This window comes from Ochotona princeps, chromosome 9 (genome assembly GCF_030435755.1).
Source record: "Ochotona princeps isolate mOchPri1 chromosome 9, mOchPri1.hap1, whole genome shotgun sequence".
In the NCBI taxonomy this organism is placed as follows: domain Eukaryota; kingdom Metazoa; phylum Chordata; class Mammalia; order Lagomorpha; family Ochotonidae; genus Ochotona; species Ochotona princeps.
Genome location: NC_080840.1, coordinates 35,854,221 through 35,873,261, shown reverse-complemented (window position 1 = coordinate 35,873,261; position 19,041 = coordinate 35,854,221). Strand labels below are relative to the sequence as shown.

Genomic DNA, 19,041 nt, shown 5'->3' with positions numbered 1-19,041 from the left:
GCCACCAAAAACGATGTGCCTTTAATCTGATAAAGGAAAATGTCATGGCAAAAGAAGTTATTGCAGAGTTCTAGAGAAGCCCAACACTCTCCAGGATGAATTTTTAAAGCACTCTGTGCCCATCCCAACACTTAGTTCCATTAGGGAAACAAAATGCAGCTGACAAGAATCCCTAGAGAAAATTATTTTGCTAAAGAGATCCATATAAACCAGGCTGTTATTGAGGGAAAAAATCAGTTTAATAATATAGTATTAGGTTGAGTACCATCCACGAAGGGTGTACTGTAAAAAAAAAAATGCCTTGAATATTCATTGACCTCTGGTAACTTAGTGTTGTAAATACTTGTATTATACTGAGGTAGACAGTTTAAAAAAACTCTCCATTCGACAGGCTTAAAATTTTTCAATAATATTTAAGAAAATGATAACATTATGCAAGAATGAAATATCTGATTAATGCTCAACTTTGTACAACTCGAATATAAACTTTAAAAATATTAGATAACATTTGAGTGCATATAATGTTTTGTACATTAAGATGAATTGCATGCCATCCACTTCCTCTTTGCGCTTTCATTACCTTAAATAAACAAATATATACAGCCTTAACAGAACAACAGTGCATCCAAAGCAAATGTGCATTTTAAATTATTTCTCCTGGACAAGCCTTTTTTTTTTTAACTCAGCATTTTATATTAGCATTTATTCTCATTCCCACCATTTCTTGGACAGTTCATAGTTCTCTGAACCAAAAAAGTATCGGGTTTAGATTGGGAGAGAGCAAAACCACTTAGGAGCAAACAGAACTTTTTTTTCCTAATGGTTATTACAAGTTCCCTTGTTGAAACCATTTACCATTTCATGGTCAAAGATGAGGAGGAAACGCGCACTTGGAAGGGCCTACTTTTGGTCCACGTTGGCAAAGTATTTCCTGGAGCCAGTTGGGGAAGCCCGGGGATTCCACCACCTGAGAATGGATGCTTCCTCCCGGCCTTGTGCCTCCTGAAACCCACCCTGGTTTCCTTCCCCATATCCCACCCCAAGTAACACTTGGCTCTTTTCACAGCTTCTCATTACTAAGTTTTAAAAACATTGCCTAACTGGTAATTACAAACTGAAACAATTCTTTTGGGGGAGCCCTGGGCTATTGCTGGCTGGTAATCTTTCAGGAATGTCAGAGAGAGGGGAGGGAACACAGATTTTAAAGAAACTTCAGAGACCTGGGCCTCGTGTCCCCTTTCATGCTTCCCCTCCCCTTGTCCTGCCCTGTCCCTGCACTCCCACCCTCCCGTGGGGCCCACCCCCTGCCCTACTCTGGGGCCCATCTGCTTCTGGGGTCTTCGTCCCTCCACCTACCTCCTTTCTTCTTACTTTAATTATACTGTTCCTTACTCCTACTCTTTAAAAACTGGGGTGTGGGGGAAGGAGGGAATCATCTTCCCCTTAGAAAGAGATGTCTGGGTTTGGGTAAATTCTACTTAAGGAAACCAATTGGAAACAGGCATCACAAAGGGCTTTGGGGTGGCATACTGCTGGCCTGGGCTGCCGCACCCCAGTGCCAGCCCTCTGTCAGATGCGGTGCTGGTGGCTCCTCATTATCCTTCAGGGGCTCCCTATGGACTAATTCTTGTCATTCCAGCCATACCAGATCCTTTTCTCCCTCCAGAGAGCGCAACGGTAAAGGCGCTGGGAGTGTCCGCGGTACTGGAGAAGCTGCGGGGCACACTTGGTCAACCCGCGGACATAATGCAGGAAGGGTACTCTCCCATTCCAACTCCCCTTTCTTTCTAACACTCGCTCCTTTGGAGGTCACCAAGCACAGGCTGTGACTGGGCCAGAAAGACATTCAGCCTCCCGACCTAACTAGAAAGCATACAAAGCCACGGTGGTCCAAGATGATTCCTCTTCCCGCGTGGCTTCCCTTTCAAAGCCCATCATTTCTAAATCCGTGGAGAAGCTGAGAAACAGGTACGCGTCTCCCCTCCCCCAACAAAACCTGCAGGACACACCAAGTTATCCAAAACCACAGTAACAACAACAATAACAATAAAATCCTCTTCGACTTGTTTTTCCAGGGTGGCCAGGCACGGTGTGAACATCCGCCTCGCTCTGGGGGGCTGGCAGGTGGAAGGTTTGGAGCCACCGGGCTGCCACCTCTCCCACCCCCCACCCCCCGCTCTCCTTGTCCAAGCTATCCCGCCCCACCCCACCCCTACTTTCAGGCCCCTGAAAGGCCAGCTTCCTCTTCCGCCTCTCTGCTGTCACTCGGTGCTCTGCGTCCAGGACTAGGCGGCGTGAAAGGCACCGCCGCTACCTGCAGCCGCACGACTCCACCACCATGTCCTCGTACTGCTTGTAAACTACGTTGTTGCCCGCGTCAATGTACAGGATGCTAATGGGAGTCAATTTGGTGGGCACGCAGCAGCTGGGTGGGGTGGAGCCGGGGTCCATGGAGTTCATCAGCGTCTGGATGATGGCGTGGTTGGTGGGCTCCAGGTGCGAGCGCAGCGGGAAGTCGCACACGCCCTCGCAGTGATAGGCCTCGTACTCCAAGGGCGCGATAATCCAGTCGTCCCAGCCCAGCTCCTTGAAGTTCACGTGCAGAGGCTTCTTGCTGCAGCGCAGCCTCGACTTCTTACCGTGCCGCTTGCCGTGGCGGCTGGCGAAGGCCGTGCGCCGCCGCCGCCGGCCGGGCGAGGGCAGCCAAGGTCCGGCGTCCGGGGCGCCCAGCGTCGGCGTCCAGGAACCCTCCTCCCCGCCGGCGCCGGGTCCCGCGGCCTCCGCGGAGCCCAGCTGCTCGCGCATCTCGGCGAACAGGTTCTTGCGCTGCGATCTGGTGAATACCACAAGCAGGGCGCGCTCCTGGGGGGACCGCGCCCTTCGGCCGAAGCCCAGACTCCGCAGGTCCGGGGGCGGCGGCGGTGGCTGTTGCAGCTGCTGAGACTCCGGCTCGCGCGCTTCGACCTCCGCGGCTTCTGCCTCGCCCCACGCGACCCGCAGCTCCAAGCACAGCTGCTTCCAGGGCCGGTGGCGCAGACCCTGCCACACGTCGAAGACTTCCCAGCCAGCCGGGGGCGCCCCCTGCGGGTCCAGGGTCCGCGCGTCCAGGAGCAGGGGCGAAAGGCAGGGGAAAAGCTGCACTTGGAGGGGCCCGGACAGAGGCCCCCAGGGCGCTGCAGGCGCCTGGCGAAAGAGCCGCAGCTCCGCGCCCACTAGCTCCTCTTTGTCTGAGAGCGTGGACACATCAAACAAATACTTCTGTCTCCGGAGGGGAGTGTGCGAGAGATCGTCTGCGAGATAAAAAATAATTACAGTCAGTTTCACTTAAGGGGGAGATCAGCCCGGTGCTTTGTGGCCACCCCCAGGAGGAAAGGGGCTGGGAGGGAGTGGCGGGGCGGGGGAGGGGTGGGACGGACAGAGTGAAGCTGGCCGACCCGGGGAGTCCGGCTAACGCGGCCTGGGGCCTGACCACCCTCAGCTCCTTGCCGGGCCAGTGCGGGGCACGGGGAGCAGGCGAACCAGGTTAGCAGCAGACTCCTGGAGCAGAAATTGGGGGCTGCAGGTGGGGCAGCGGTGGGGGCATTCTCCTGGGGCTCACCCAAGAGGCTAGAAACCACTAACATGCCCTTTTGTGGTCGTGAGCCTGGGCTGAGATTTCCCCCGCCCCCAGACCTCCCGTCGACTAACTCCTTCAGCATTCCCATCTCAAATGTCACCTCCTCCGAGAGGCCATTCCTGACCACCCCTGATACAAAGTAGCCTTCCTCTGTCACTATCGCGGGACCCTGGTTTATTATCTTCCCGACACTTGGTATTATCTACAATTGACTCGTTTGTCTCCCTAGTGGACTGTCTTGGCCAGCAACACTCTATCCCCACCCCCTCCACCAGCCCAGGAACGCTGGGAGGAGGTCACATCCATCTGACTTGCCTTGGCGCCTAGAGCCAGACCAGATCTAGTCCAGTACAAGTGGGTCAGCAAACGAGAACTTATGCAGTAGCCGCTCTCTGGCTACTCATTGGATCCATCTGGAGAACTTAAAAACTACCCGTGTTTTTCTGCCAATTGCATCAACATCGAAGGGCAGGACCTGGGCCGGTGGTTTTTGTTTGTTGGTGGTGGTTGTTGGTTTGCTAAGCCCCAAGATGATTTCAAGGTGCAGTCCTGCTGAAAACGGACTCGATGGATAAACACCCGCTGTCCATCGGGCAGTTCTGCTGAGACTTCCAGGCTCAAAACAAAGCAGATGGAAGGGAAAATTCCTGTACAACTCCTTTCCTGCAGTTCAGTAACTATTTAACAACAAACAACAGCGAAGGAAGCTTTCCAAAGCAAGGGGTTGAGCGAGCAAATGAACCAGACATCTCTCCACTGAGAAGAGCCTGCGGTGTAAGAACTGGATGTACCCAACAGGGGAAAAGTGCAAGCCCGGACTCTTGGACACACACATGTACACTCAATCCATCCCTGCCACCGCCTTCCTCCAACCCTGGATCAGAAATTCTCTTGCTTGTCAACTAATCCCAAAGGTAATTTCTTTTTATTGCAAGTGAGGGGGGGAAAATGAAATTGGAAATACATCAGAGGTAGCGGGTTTTTTGATTTTTTAATTCAAGGCCAATTGTTCAGGATCAAGATAAAGCTGGACTTTTTTTTTTATTTTTGACACATTTGTGCATGAATCCAACCCCAATTCGGTGTGCAAGGCACAAAGCTCACCAGATTTTTTTTTTCTGGGCTGCCTTCCCATAAAATATTTACAACCCAGCAAATACAAAAATCCCCACAGCCCCCCAGCTTTCCCCCAGAAGCTAGTAAAGCTGAGGTCGATTTCAATAGTAAAAGTGTCACTGGAGTGCCGAGCGACCCTCGCTGGCTATCCAGATGTAGCCTGGGGGCACGGGCTCTGGAGCCCAAGCCACACCCCGGCGACTCTCCTGGCTGACAGCAGAGCCGGCTGCCTGCCTCTGACACACATGCCCCGACCTGAGATGGAGCCATGGGAAGGGTTAGAGAGGTGAAAAGGGAAAAGCTGCTGGAGGCAGTTGATTTATGGAAGGCACGGCCTTCGAAACGACCAGGGTCACGTTAACTATCCGGGGAGGAGGGAGAGCAAGAGGAGAGAGAGGAGGTGGAGGGATTCAGGACACTTTCCTTCTTGATAGGATCAGCCAACGCCCAGATCTCCTGGACCTGTCACCTTGGGTTCCACCACCTTGTACCTCTCCCCAAACCGGAGATGTGAGCAGAGCACAGAGCTAAGACACGTGCTGCATGTGCTGAATGGTGTGACAGCTGATGTGTTTCTAAGTCTTCGTCCACACACATAGAACGGTTTCATAAAGTAGGCACTGTTTGGCAAGGATTGTCGCTAACTTTACGGATGAGAAAAGAAAATCGCCATGAAGTCATTTGCCCAAGTTAGACAGCTAGTAAGTACCAAGGCTGAGATCTATACTTGAGGCTGTTGAATTCCAGGGTTGAGGCAAGTAGACCCTGAGCTCCATTGCTTCCCCCACCTTGGTCCAGGTACTGGGGCTTAAAAACACCAAGAGTGCCCAGAGTAAGGGCTTTAATCCAAACAGTATTTGCAGGGATTATTAGAAATAGTAGCCAGGCATCCTTAGGAAATCATTTCCGCTCCTGCTAACACAGCTCTGGAGACTCGTCAGTGGCTGGAGGACACTAGGCAATAATGTTTGAACCATTTGTCTCTAGAGCAATGTAAAGAGATCGGCCTGCATTTATTTTCGTTATTTATGATCATTATAGTTGCGCGTGGGTTAGTAAATGCTTGGTCTGCACAGTGCTGAAGTTGGCACTGAAGCCTGCCTCTGCAGAGAGAGCAGCCTTGGGGTTTCTGAGGACCTGTCTAACAGCTTGGGCTCACTCTGATCCGTTCCAGGGCTCTGGGCAAGAGTGTGCATGGAACTTGGGCTTCCACTCTGCACCCTTCTCATCCTACACAGGCTCCACCCCACTCTTCCAAGGGGCCTTGCCAGCATGCCTTTGGACACCAACTTACAGACCTAGACTCCCCAAGTCTACAGGTGCATGTCAGAAGTGCCGTCCTCTATGGGGAAGATAGACCCAAGAGAAATGGTCCAGAGCCTGCAAGTTAACTCAGAAGAATGAAAGCAAGAAATTATGTGGTCCAGGTACCTAAGAGCTTTGCCTAGTAGGTTGAGTTCTCGAAGCCACTCAACTTGTAAATGGTCCCTCAGTCTGCAGCATCAGCAGCGGAAAGGACTTGTTAGAGATGTGCATCCTCTTGGGCCTCCCCACGGGGAATCCAAGTAAGGCTGAGTCTGCCAATACAAGATGCACATTTTAAGAATCTCTCATTTAGGTAGGCATGGCCCTTGGGCTTTTTGGATGCCCCATCATGTGGGGCAAGTGTCCACTGGAGGAAACAAAGCAAGACCTTGCAGAGCTCCTGACCCAGGGTAGGGTCTAATACAGTAATCAGTAGACCAAGTCACCAGCTCCCTTAGCTCCATCCCGGCCCCAGAGCCACTTTTAAGTTTATCTTCCCATTCCACTACATGCTTTCTCTCTCAGAATCCTGAAATCCCTATCCCCTAAACAGATGGCTGATGAGAGTGACCACTTTGTGCAACTCCACCTACAGAGCACATTCCCCACCAGTCTGGACCTGTTCTGGAGCCAGGCATCACAGACACAGCCCAGAGGGAGGCCTTGACTTGGGAACTACATAGGGCACCACATACTGTGACCCTGCAGGTATTTCAAATGCTGACTTGGCTTCCCAAAGCCTGCCCTAACTGCCATGGTCCACCACTTGTGGGGCAGAAGCAGCTCTTCACTCTGCCTCCCAACTTCAGTCCTATGTTGGTGAGAATTGAAGTCCTATAGTGGCCCTCCCTCCCATGACTAGAAACACGCATTTTTCATCTCAAACTGTGGTGCTTTCTTATATCCTAGAAATGAATCCTGTGCTTTGGATACAGGATTTAATTGAAATTGGAATTGATCAGTGCTACATGAGGGAGCTGTTCATTTTGTTTTCACTTTACATCAGCCTGGTGTGTTACAGCTCACACCCCAGTTCATTTGGTGTTTGCAGAGTGTTAGCAGTATAAATCTTTCAAGTTGCATATGCTGCATTTGCTTAACCTCATTGCCTGGGAGGAGGGCAGAGATAGGAGGAAAGAAAGAGGATAAAGAAGCTACAAATCACTGGCTTGGAAAAGTAAAGCCATTTTGGAAAAGTAAGCCCTGGTTGTTGGGAGCTAGTAATGCAACCATCAGAATGGAAAGGAAAAGATGTCCTTGACTACTCCCCTAAGATATAAGAAGAAGACTGCACACATCGCAGGATTCTCCTCTCCAGGGCTGACCCAGATGCCTCCTACTGGAGGCTGCTCCTGTGGGCCAGCCAGGAGGTGGTTTCCAAAACAAAACAAAACAAAACAAAAAACCTAGAGCTTCCTTTGATTGGAAGGGAGAAAAGCCCAGCACCTCATTTGTCCCAAGACATCCCTGGGACAGGTCTGCACAGTTCAAGGTTCCTCTTGAGGGTGCTAGTTAGATTTTCTATCCTTTAGCACAGGTGGCTCCAGCAATCCCAACCTGCAAGACCCTTCACACTCCCAGCTCCCAGATGTCCCACTCCTCCCTGTGCCTAATGTTTGTATCCTCTGAGTTCCCAGTAACCCTATTGGACAGGCATCTAGCAGTCCCAGGCAACTTCCTTCAGTTGCCTGGCCTCACTTCCCACTCACTTCCTTGGAAGGCACAGACAGACTCCCACTAGGCAACCCTACTGTAGGCAACCACTCAAAAAGCCTGAAGAGGCATTGTGCTTTTAGATCTTCACCCCATCCTCATGGCTAGGGATAACTACCTGTCTTTGCAAAGAAAACGTCAAATGTCTTTATAGCTGAGCCTCCTTGTGTTATAGCTAACAGCAGCACTGAGCATTTAAGGTCATGGGACACATGGTTGGAGCTTCGACAGCCTCTTTCACTGAATTCTCAGGGCAAGTGTCTGAGGTTGGCACTAACTTGCCTGATGTCTTACAACTAGGAAGGGACAAAGATGTTGAAAGTCCCAACTTCCAGGGTTGTTTGAGCAAAATCGTGACTTGGCAATGGAGCAAGAGGGGACCTGTGGTTTCAGAACAGTGCAACACTAGGTGAGATGGATTCCCTGTTTGCTAGAAGAAAGCCTTCCAAGCTTGGAAGTCTCAGCTGGATCTCTTGGCTTCAATACTCAGGTGGGAAATAGAGCCAGGCATACTTGATAAGTACAAATGAACCACCACCACTGCCCTCTGGATAATCTGTACTTTCACTGTTTACTGATCTGGGCATCCTGTCAAGGATGCACTCCCTGCAAGTCAGACCCTGCTGAGATCCCAGTCCTTCGAATCCAATTGCATTCGAATTCAATCACATTTCATCTGAGTGTGCATTCAGGAGCAAGACACACAGTTCACAGTTCACACTTTTCAGGGTGCTGCTCCTTGCTCCCAAGGGCTCTTGCCTGACCACCCAACACAATCATTGTAACAGCAAATACCGGTGTGGGAGTTACTATGTGCTGGGCAGAGTCGCTTTAACTTGCAATGACACATGTAAGCGTCCCAAGCCACACCCAAGAAGGGCATCACTGGGAAGGAAAACACACAGCTTCAGAGTAGCTTACCCAAGATGGCAAGTGCTGCGGCTGGCAGCCCCCAGCCCAGTCCCAGACTTCTGTGCCTGGTAGAAACCCTCATAAGTTCTTTCCTTCTTTATCAGTCTCCAGTCTCTAAGAGCCCTTACTTCCATATCAGTAGAACTGAAGGAATGCTAACAACTGAACTTTGGAAAAGGATAAACTGCATAACTTCCTCATCTGCTGTAAAATAGAGATGATAATGCCAATTCATAGACCTCTTCCAGGAGACAGGAGTGCAGGAAAACTGCTGGATGTAAATGTTAGTCACTGTTCACCACATGGATTGAATAGAGGTGCTTAGCGTCTCAGAGGCATACAGGTGAATTTTGCTCTGTGACTTAGTGGCTAAGTGACGTGGGGAGGCAGCCTCCTGTGCCCAATTGTCAAATGAGAGCACTGGCTTTATCTATTGTGAAGATCAGAGCCAGCACTAGAGTAGTCCCTGAAGCCAGTATTATTGTAACTACCTCCATCCCAAGGGAAGGACACACTTGTGCACCTGCTCCTTTGAGGATACAGGGCCCAGTTTTCCCAAGATGTTCAGAAATGAGTCAAGGGACATCGTTGGACAGTGCAGGTCAAGAAAAAAGTAGGCACATGGGATTCCTGCTCATCCAGGTCCATAGGGGTTGCAATCACACTCCCAAATCAGGGGCACTTCTCAGTCCTGGGATGCTATGTCAGGTACCACTGTACTTCCTACAATGCCAGGTGAACCTGTGACCTCCACTTCAAGTAGGTTCCCTCCGCTGCAGAGATTCCAAGCCAGTGCTAGTAGATGTGCTGGTAGGGGCGGCCCGCAGACACCTGAACACAGCCCTGCTTGATGATGCCCTTTCGTGGGGGTGCCATCCACACACAGAGCCAGTCCCAAGTGTGAGATAAGGGACCAGTGCTGCCGATCTTCACCTTCCAAGAGGCCATGAGTGGGGAAGGTGTAGGGGTGGACCTTCCTGCCACACATTCACTGATCCTCTCTCTCTCTCTCTCTCTCTCTCTTTCCTCTGTGCTTCCCTGTGGCTTGCCCTGCATTTCTCAGCCTCTCTTTCTCTATTCATTCTCTCTCTCTCTCCCAAAGGCCAGAGGAACTCAAGGCAAGTAGGTGCCCTTCTTCCCCCTGCAAGCCAGCACCGTTGTGGTCCCCAAGCATGTCTAGCATTCTGCCTGAATCTTTCAGAAAAATCCATGTCAGCGCTTAAGTTAGCACTCAATGGAAAGCAAACGATTAAGACTGGAAACCTTGAAATCTTCCCCCATTCTCTCCCCGCCAGGACAACACTGAACTGCGTGGGCCAGAGCCTCCACACAGTTGTCAGCTGCAGTCAGGCCAGCCCCCACCCCGAACTTTGCGTACAACTAGTAGACTTCTCCTTTTGTCTCAACAGAATGAAACAGATTCTTTGGCAAATCGGTTGCCACAGATCTAAATGGGAAACTTTCCTAGCTGCCTCTTGAGCGGCAGGAAAGCCGGGGGGGGGGGGGGGGGGGGGGACATCAAGTCTAGGGACAGCTCAGGGGCAACACGTCAGTCCCACCCTGGACTCCCGGGGCACAGCAACATGAATCTTAATCTGACATCACAACAAGCTCGGGGTGAGGAGCCTCCTTCTTCGTTTTTGCGCGGAGCTGGTGCAGCCTGCCCCTGGGTATCCTCTGTTTACTGCGGTCCCTGCCCTGGAGCGAGGCTTGCTGGACCAGGACTCGACATGGTCCCGCAGGCGACCTTTCTTGCACGGTTAACTTGTAGGATCACCCAGGACTCCCTGGGGAGGGTGTGAAGTGGTGGAGGCCACACCATCCTTGTCCGGGCTGGAACGTGACCAAGCCGCGGGTTTAGAGAACTTGGAAGTGAAGAAAAGATGCAGGTTTAGGAGGGAGAAAAGATGCAGGTTTAGGAGGGTTCCCTTCTACAGCCAGGGATGGGAGTGTCGTCTTAGGCAGGACCCCGGGAGGGTTTTGGAGACCAGGAGTCAAGCGCGGGAGACACCGCAGCGACGCGTCCCTTCAAAGCGCGGGATTGGGGTAAGCGGCTGACTCCGCGGCGCGCACCCCGGTCTATCTTGGAAAAAAAAAAGTACCCAAGAGAGATTTGTGGGTGTTCAGCTAGAGCCACCCTCCAGTATCTCTTCCAGTTTTCCTCCGCCCAGAGAGTCGAAGCGGCGGCCTGCAAGCAAGCTGGGGAGGCGCCGTTCCAACTAGCCTGGACCCCGGGTTTCAGGGCTGGGGTACCGATTTCCGCGTTATTTCAGCACGGTCTGCGACCTCCCACCAAAGTCAACCTGCCCCGTGGCCCCCGTTGCTGCCTTTGGCCCAAGCTTGATTTAGGCCAGGGCCCGCCCTTCCCTCTCTAGCACGCCCACTGTGCTGCTCCCAAGCTTTGCCACGCCCCTAGGTGCGCGCCTAGCTGGCAACTGCGTCCCCGCGCCTCCCACCGCAGGTTCAGGGCAGGTTTCCACACCTGCGAACCCAACCTTCGGATTCCCAGCAGTGCTTACTAACGGCCGGTCCTGGGAGGCCGAGAGCTGCAACCTCAGAAGCGATTAGGCCTACCAGGATTGTTTAGCTCCTGTAAACAGGAGCCACCGTTGAACCGGTATTGAACTTAAAAATAGACAGCCAGGGCTTACTTGGTGGTTGCGGGGTGGGTTATACCTAGCAAGGGTTAGGCGCAACGCATCCACCTTCAGCTTTGCTTACCCGCCTCCCCTCTCCTCCGGGTTATTCAGTACCCCAGGGGTTATAAAATGAATAAAGCATTTCTTGTTACTTAAAAACCCTCAGGGTTTTGTTCAGTGACTCTATTGGGTCTGTCCTTCCAGGCACACAGCAGGTCGGGTGGGAACAGAGTTCTCTTTCTTCTACATTTCTCTCCGACCCTCTTCCCCATTCCCTGCTCCGCAGGCTTAGCGCTTGCAGGAGATGCGCGGGAACCCAGGAGCACCCGTGGAGGAGCGCAGGTGGCGCTAGGGCTTCCCTGCCGCGACACAGCGACCACGAGCCCGGCTGGGTTCCCACGATGCTTCTCCTCGTCTGATCCGAAGGGGGAAATAGATTCAGTTTGGAAGCTGGGGAGGGATTCCTAAGGCCTGTCGCAGTTTGCGACTTTGATAAATCTCCCTGCCTACCCCCTCCCCCGCCCCCTTTATGATGGAAACCTCCAGAAGGTTTGGGCACATTTTTTCCAGATCCCTTTCGCTGCACCCAGCAACAACGAGGTGCAAACTCCTGAGACCCTCTGGCGCGGAAGAAGGCGCTCAGCTTCCTCCTCAGGTGAGTCGGTTTGGCCAAGGAAACTATTTTGCCCACTCTCGTTGCAGAAAACGTGTGTGTGTGTGTGTGTGTGTCTTACTTTTCTCCGTATGGCGTCCCCTAACACCGTAGGGATGGGGATGGCACCACCTGGTATTTAAGAAGCCAATGGGTAAGGGGTTGGTTTGTGGCCTTGAAGATGTCTTCATCGTCCCAACTAGAAAAGCAAAGCAAATTTCCAATCAGGAGCTTCGCGGGGATCCTCCGCCGCTCGCGCGGCTGGCGGAGTCTGGAGAACCTGGAGTGCGGTGCAAACCCCGCATCCGCGGGCACGCCTACGCGCCTCGCAGACGCACACTCGACGACTGAAGCAGCCTTTTTCCAAAACTGTCCCCCTCTTTCCGGGGAAATAAAGCCTAGATTGGAACCTTCTGCCGGGCTTCCTCACTTGGCCGTCTGGTCTGAATTAGTGTTTTTATAAGGGACTCAAACAAATCGAATACAAGGTCACCAAATAATTAACAGTTGTGAATTCCCTCCGTCCCCATTAAAATACTTCCTTGCTTATATTTCATTTTCCGTTTGCCAACGACAACAGGAGCCGGGCAAGAGCGTTGCTGCGTTTATTACCCTACTCTGCGCCCAGGTCCACCGAGAAACCTGCTGCCTTGCATAAACACGACGTTCCAGATTTCAACCGCGAGGGAACTCTGCGGCTCTTCCAGCGCGCTCCCCCTCCGCGGGCTGCCTCCCGCAAGGCCCCTGCCCTACCCCACAGCATTTGCCAGTCAGAAGGTAACCGGAGAAGCCAACAAACAAGTAGGACAAGCTACCCCCAGAGTCGTTTCTAGGGTGCGCGGTCTCTGAAGGTCGCTCCCATCTCGTTTTGGTTTTTATCTGCTCCTCACTGCCTCTTTTGCTACAGCACTATTGAAACAATAACAAAAGAGGGACAGAGAACTCTTATTTCAAAGTCATCTGGTCTCAGCCTTGTTGTGTTTCTTTCATCCTCCAGAGTCTCCCCAACCTTGTTGGCTGCGTTGCATCTTACAGCAACAACTCCAAGTTGGAGCTCCGGCTGCCACCACCAGCCCTGCCTCCATCCCTCAGCCCGGCGGAATTCAGAGAAGTTCTATCTGCCTTTCCCAGATCTCCAGGCTGGGGGTGCAGGTTCCTAGTTCTAGTGCCCTTCTAAAACAGGATTTCTTGAACTAACTGTAATTTCACTATAAGCATCCTGGACCACTCTGGCCCAGTGATGGCGACATTACACACCTGCACACACTTTCTCATCGTTATGGATCTAGCATGATCTTAAAATGGCATAAGGAAGGCATCTGCAAAGATTGGCGATAAAATGGTTTGTGCTCCAGTGACAAGAGTAGAGCAGGAAGCAAGTCACAGCACACATGCAGACCCTGAAGTGCAGCCTTGCATTTGAACTGCTCACTGTGTCTTGAGAGAAGCTATCAGACCTTGTGCTTTGTTCTGACTCTGTTTCTTGCTACCACCCTTTAGAAACCACCTTGCCCCTTACCTCACCCATCCAATGCCCTAGTGAAGCACTTGGGATTTGGAGTAAAGTGTCAGCTCTCCCTCATAGCTGTGTGACCTTGGGTAATTTGCTTAACCTATCTTCTTTGGAAACAGGTGACTACAGCATTCTTGAGCAACGCTTGCGAGAATGAAGTTAACCGCGTAGCCGACTGTAGCACAGCACACTACTGGGAGTTTGGGCCTCCTAGATGCCCACAGAGCAAAGGGAATGAAAAGAGGTAGTCAGAAATGCAAGCGGTCTCCTCCAGGACCGCGGGCGGAAGCGTCGAGGAGTGGGGTAGGGCAGAGCTGCGCAGCTTGCACTGAACCGAAGGCGCTCTCCATTCCTTTGGAGTGTCCTCTTACTCTCAGCCCTAGACTTCAGAGCAATCTTTGGACAGGGAGTCAACGCGGCTTGGGAACCCTAGACGTCAATCACTTGCTCCTCCCTCTGAGGAACCCCTTCCCCTCCCTCTCCCCACCCCGCCCAGAAGCTCAGAGCCAAGCCTGCACTCTCCTGGGCTATTTGAACATCTCCAAGGCAGGGAGCCAAGTTAGCCAAATGGGGCCAGCCTAGGCTGTGGGTTCCTTCTCTTTCCTCTTAGCCTCAGCTACAAAGGGTTGGAGGGGCGGGGGAGGGGTTACTGAAGCGGGGCGGCGCTTGGCGCTACTAACGGCCCCCACGTGAGAGGGGCGGAAGTTCTCATCAGGAGCTGGGGATGCGCGGCTAGCGGGTCCCTTCCATCACGGGAGACTAGACACCATTTGATGTGTTATGACATGAGCCTTCAATTAGATCGCTGAGTTGAAACACTCCAATGAGGGGCCCGATGCTAAGCAAGCCCCGGAAGGTCCAGCCCGAGGTCACCGCTGGTGACACATCAAATCAAAATCAGTGAGAGGGAAAGTGAGGCTTTCCCTTTATCAAGCTGGGGCTGCAGCCAGCAAAGTAACCTCCCTGCGCCCCAACCCCACCCCCCCCCCGCCCAGACCGCTCTGCGCGCCCCTCCCGCCTGCCGCCCCGCACTGCTTTGCCCCCTCGGCGGCGTCGTGCCCTTAGCCGTACCGCCTTCGCAAAGCACAAGTAGCTTTTCTTCAAGACCTCTGGGAATCCGGGCATGAGGGTGGGGGAGAGGGGTGGAGGAGACCTGGCCTTGGAGGCCTTGGTGCAGGTGGTGGTAGCACCGCATCTCCTCCGGCTGTGACTTGCTAGCAGTCCCAGCCCTGGACCACATTCTGGAGCTGGAGCAGGACGTTTGGATCTCGGTCCTCCTGACCTGGAGATCTTGGCCCGCGAACAGAGATCCCACAACCACCATCACCTGCAGCAACAGCAGCAAATGGGGCGCACCGCCAATCCCTGTTCTACCTCACGCGCTCCGGGTCTCGCAGAGTGGTGCGGGGGGAGGAGGGGTTGTAGGGCCAGCGAGGGTGAGGTGAGCACAGTTGTACTCCAGATCCCCAAAGTTCCCTTGGCCCTGCACCAAGGTCGCAGGGCACCAGGAACCAGTATGGAGGTGCCTGCTGGGCGCCGAGGGCGGGAAGGGTGGGAGGAAGTTAGAAATTCCTACCACTTTACTCCGGGGCAAGGAAAATGAACACCCCACTACCAGCCCGCCTAAACCGCTGGGAGTTTTTCTCTTGGGAAGGAGTCTCTAACCGTTTTCTAGGAGATTTTAGGAACCTCTGCGCCCCGTGAGGGCCAGTAGAGGAGGCGGACGATTAACAGAAGGCTTAGAGAGCGCGACCTTAGCCCTGCAGGGGCCGGGGTAAGGAGTTGGCGAGCTGCGCGGCGGGCACGGACGCGAGGGCTGGGGCGGGGGGGGGTGGCGGGGAGAACCTAAAAACCACACTTCTTGGCCAAGGTGATTTCGGTGGTCCTAAAATCATCAAGGAATATCCGGCATGGATTTTGCTCTCCCCCCTCTCCCCGCTTTCAGCAGCTCCCCACCTCGTTCACCCGGGGCTGCAGTGGCGCTCGAGCGGCGCAACCTGGACGCCAACCTCGCGTTCCAGGAAGGCCACTGTAAAAGTAGAGGCTAGGGGTTGGAGACCTGGGAGAGCCCATGGCTACTGGGCAGATCGTTAGCCTGCCAACGTGGTCAGCAAAGGTGGTAGGTGGGGCAGCTCGTAGGCTCCCGGCTGACCCCACTCTCACCGGCCTAGAAGTGGGAGGCTACAAACGCGCCAAGGTTGCGCGCGCGCGAGCTGAGCCTAGGGAAGATAGAGAGCAAGCAGCTGCCTAAATCTCCAGCTTCCCCGCCACTCCTCTCCTCCCCTCAACCCCCTTGCCTTGCCTTGCCTTGCCTTGCCTTGCCTTGCCTTGCCTTGCCTTGCCTTGCCTTTCCTGAGGTCTTCCTATTACTGACCCTCCTCTGCAGGAACTGAGTTTCTACTGCCTGCCATACCCTCTCCAGCTTCTGAGATCTGGGAGAGCGAGGTTTCCTGGAGGGCTAAGACCACGCCATGCACCCACGCTCGCGGCGAGAAGCAAAGGGCCAGGGGCTTCCGCAGGTAGTCGCACCCAGGCACCGGCTCCTGGACCAGGGGTGCAGCAGGAGCAGGTGGTAGAAGCTCACAGAGAAGCGCTGCCTGTTTAAGAATGTGCGTGGGCACATCCACGCACCTTTGAGATTGCAGCACGCACAAAACCCAGCAGCCCCTTTCTCCAGTCCGTCCCGACACTTGCTGCGGCTGCTCTGCCAAAATGACTCAGGCTGTGGCCCCGGAGCCACAGGGCGCGCAACACTGAGGGTGGAGAGAGGGCAGGGGGAACAACAACAACAATAATAAAATAAGTAAATAAAAAGGCCTGAGGGTGCTTAGCTGTGGCCAGGCTGAGGATCCCACACCGCGCGCCTGAGCCAGGCACGGCCGGACGCCGCCCGCGGAGTCGCTCCTCGGAGGCGGGACTCGCGGGGCCGGCTGGAGTTACCAGCTTTCCCAAGGCCCACCCCTGGGCCCGCCCTGTTGGCCCGTGCAGCTCCAACCTTGCACCCGGCATCCTCGCAGAACCCCGGACCCCGAAATACGGATTCCCGCAATCCCCGTCCCGACCCCTCTCCAGTCCTGGTCGTCTACCAGCCAGCCGCCCCAAGTGCTCTCCTCTGATTGCCGGCGGAGCGGCCACCCCGCAGCCCTCTGCGAAAGACAAGAGCGAGCTGGAAAGGAGAGGGGAGAGACGGGAGCGAGGAAGAGAGAGTCGCAGGCTGGAATAAAATTCTGCATTTTACAACTGGAAAATTTAACCCGGGCTTTAGTAAAACAATGTTTAAAAGGAGCAAAGGGGAGGTAGGTGTGCCGGGCGGAAAGGCGACTGACACCCGCTGCCTCCTCCAGCCGGAGCGGCGCGCGGCCGCCCAGCTGCAGTGCGAGGGGGCCTGCGCTTACTTCACCACTTACCGTGTCCCCTGTCTACAAAGCTGGTGATGGTGTTGGCCGACTTGGAAGACTGGAAAAAGCTAGCGTTGATGCCCAGCTTCTCGGCGATGGAGTAAGTCCTGTAGATTGACAGCATGTACTCGTGGGGCACCACGCGCGGACCCCTGCCGGACGGCTCTTGCTCTCGCCGCCGCTGGGGCTCGTCCTCCGGCCGCGGCTCCTCGCGCTCCGGGCGCGTCCGGGCCGTGGAATTCTCTCGCGGCGCCCGAGGCATCTTCCCTTCCTTGCGGCCCCGCACGCCCTTGGTGGAGCCCAGCTCGGCGGACGACGACGTGGAGGCGATAGAAGCCTGCTGGAAACCCGGCAGATCCCAGAGGAAGGTGATGAGGAAGACGGCCGAGAGCAGGACCCTGGGGGTATCCATGGCGAGCCTGCGGCTGCGTCTCCCGCGACAGAGGCGACGGCGGCGGCGCCGGGCGCTAAGGACTCGGAGCGGCTGGACAGCGGCCGGGGCCCGGCTCCTCGGGCGGACTCCGAGTGCGAGGAGCCGGGTCCCAGCCACACAAACCCCGGGCCCGCCACGCCCCCTCCCGCCCCTCGCCGGGAGGGGAGGGGAAGGGAAGGAGGGCAGAGGAGAAGAGGGAGGGCGGGAGGGGAGGCCGGGCGGTGCGGGCCCGAGGTGTGGGGAGGAGAGGGGCAGCGCCGAGCCGGTGTGGCGGGAGGGCGCAGCGCCCCAGCGGGACGCGCGCGGGCTTGGGGGCTCCGAGCTCCGCGCTGGCCCTGGAGGCGGGTGCCGCGGTCCCCGCGGCCGCCGAGTCAGGACCGGCCCGCAGCGCGCCGTGGTGCCCTACCTAGCAGCCCCGGGGAGTCCGGGTGTCTCTCTCGGTGACCCTGCCGCGGGCTCTCCGCTCTCGCCGGCCGCCCTGCAGAGGAAGCCCGCGGCGGTTCCCCTCCCGCCAGAGCCGGCCTGCTGCAGGCGCCGGCTCCCGGGCCCGTGGTGGTACCTCGTCTTGGTGCTCGCCAGCGCCAGGCCGGCCATTCGCTCCCTCTCGAGGGCCAGCCCCGGAGCCTGGGAAGCCTCAGCCGGGCGCGCCGAGCGCGCAGGGCCCGGCCGCGAAACGGCCCCTGGCGCTCGGTTAGGGGCACCGCTCTCCACAAAGACGGGCGTCTGCACCCGGGCCTCGAGGTCAGGCAGAGGCCACGAGTTGGGAAGGAGGCTGAGAGCCGCCGCACTCGCCTGCAGGCCCCGGCTCTTTGGGAGGCCGGCTGCGGCCGCCGCCTTCTCGGCGGGGTCTGCTCGCGGGAGCCTTCTCCCTGACGCGGCCTGCCCCCAGCCCGCTCCCCGATCGCTCCATCGCCCCTCTCTCCACTCGCTGCCGCCTCCCCCAAGTTCGGTCTGCGGTCCGACCGCGGCCGCCCCCACTCCCCCGCCCCGTTTCTCGTCCTTCGCTGTCTCCCCACCCCTCTCCGCCCGGCCTCCCCTCCCCTTCTCTATCTGTTTCTTCTCAGGCGGGCCTCACGCCGTCGCCAGCCTCCCGGATCTTAGCCCTGGACCCCGCGGGCCTGTGTTCATTGCCCACTGCCCCGTTCAGTCCCGGGGGGCCCAGGCGCAGGGAGCCCCGCGCCGGCCAGGGGGCTTCCACACTGCTGCTGGGGGGGGGTGTTGCTTGGGCGCTGACTCCCCGGGGCACCCTCCTTGTGAAATGCCCGCTGTGAATCGTCTCCCTCTGCTCTGTGAGGTTGGCACGTGCCTCTTGTCACCGATAAAGACACAAAGGGGAGAAGTGCCTTTCCCAAGGCCACTCACCGCAAGGACTGGCGGACAGAGATGACCGTCTGAAGGCCTCTCTCCCAGACAGGGAAAACGCTCCCCAACACACACACACACACACACACACACACACACACACCACCACCACCTCCACCACTGAGGACCTGGATGTGTGGGCAGTGTGACACATTTTCATTTTCTCTTCATGGCAAACCTGAGACAAGTGCTGAGTGAACCTGCTGCACCGGGGGCCATCGGAGGTCCAAGGTCGCACTGCTGCAGCCTGGCCTGCTCACCCCTTCACCGCTGCGCTACGCAGCCTGGCTACTCGCTCCATGCCCCGTGGATTCACTCATCTGGGCCATTTCTCAACCCTGCTGACACGCCCTGGTTTTGGTTTCAGGGTTGTTCCGGGTTC

At 55.5% G+C, this 19,041-nt stretch overlaps 1 protein-coding gene across 1 annotated transcript; it reads right to left on the bottom strand.

Moving 5' to 3' along the window:
• Positions 1-2,244: 2,244 nt before the first annotated feature.
• Positions 2,245-17,389, bottom strand: GDF6 (growth differentiation factor 6). The gene is made up of 2 exons (XM_004580615.2): positions 16,874-17,389; positions 2,245-3,290 (listed from the first exon to the last, which is right to left on the bottom strand). The coding sequence occupies exons 1-2, from the start codon at positions 17,274-17,276 to the stop codon at positions 2,311-2,313; spliced, it is 1,383 nt and encodes a 460-aa protein (XP_004580672.2). The 5' UTR covers positions 17,277-17,389; the 3' UTR covers positions 2,245-2,310.
• Between the last annotated feature and the right edge of the window lie 1,652 nt (positions 17,390-19,041).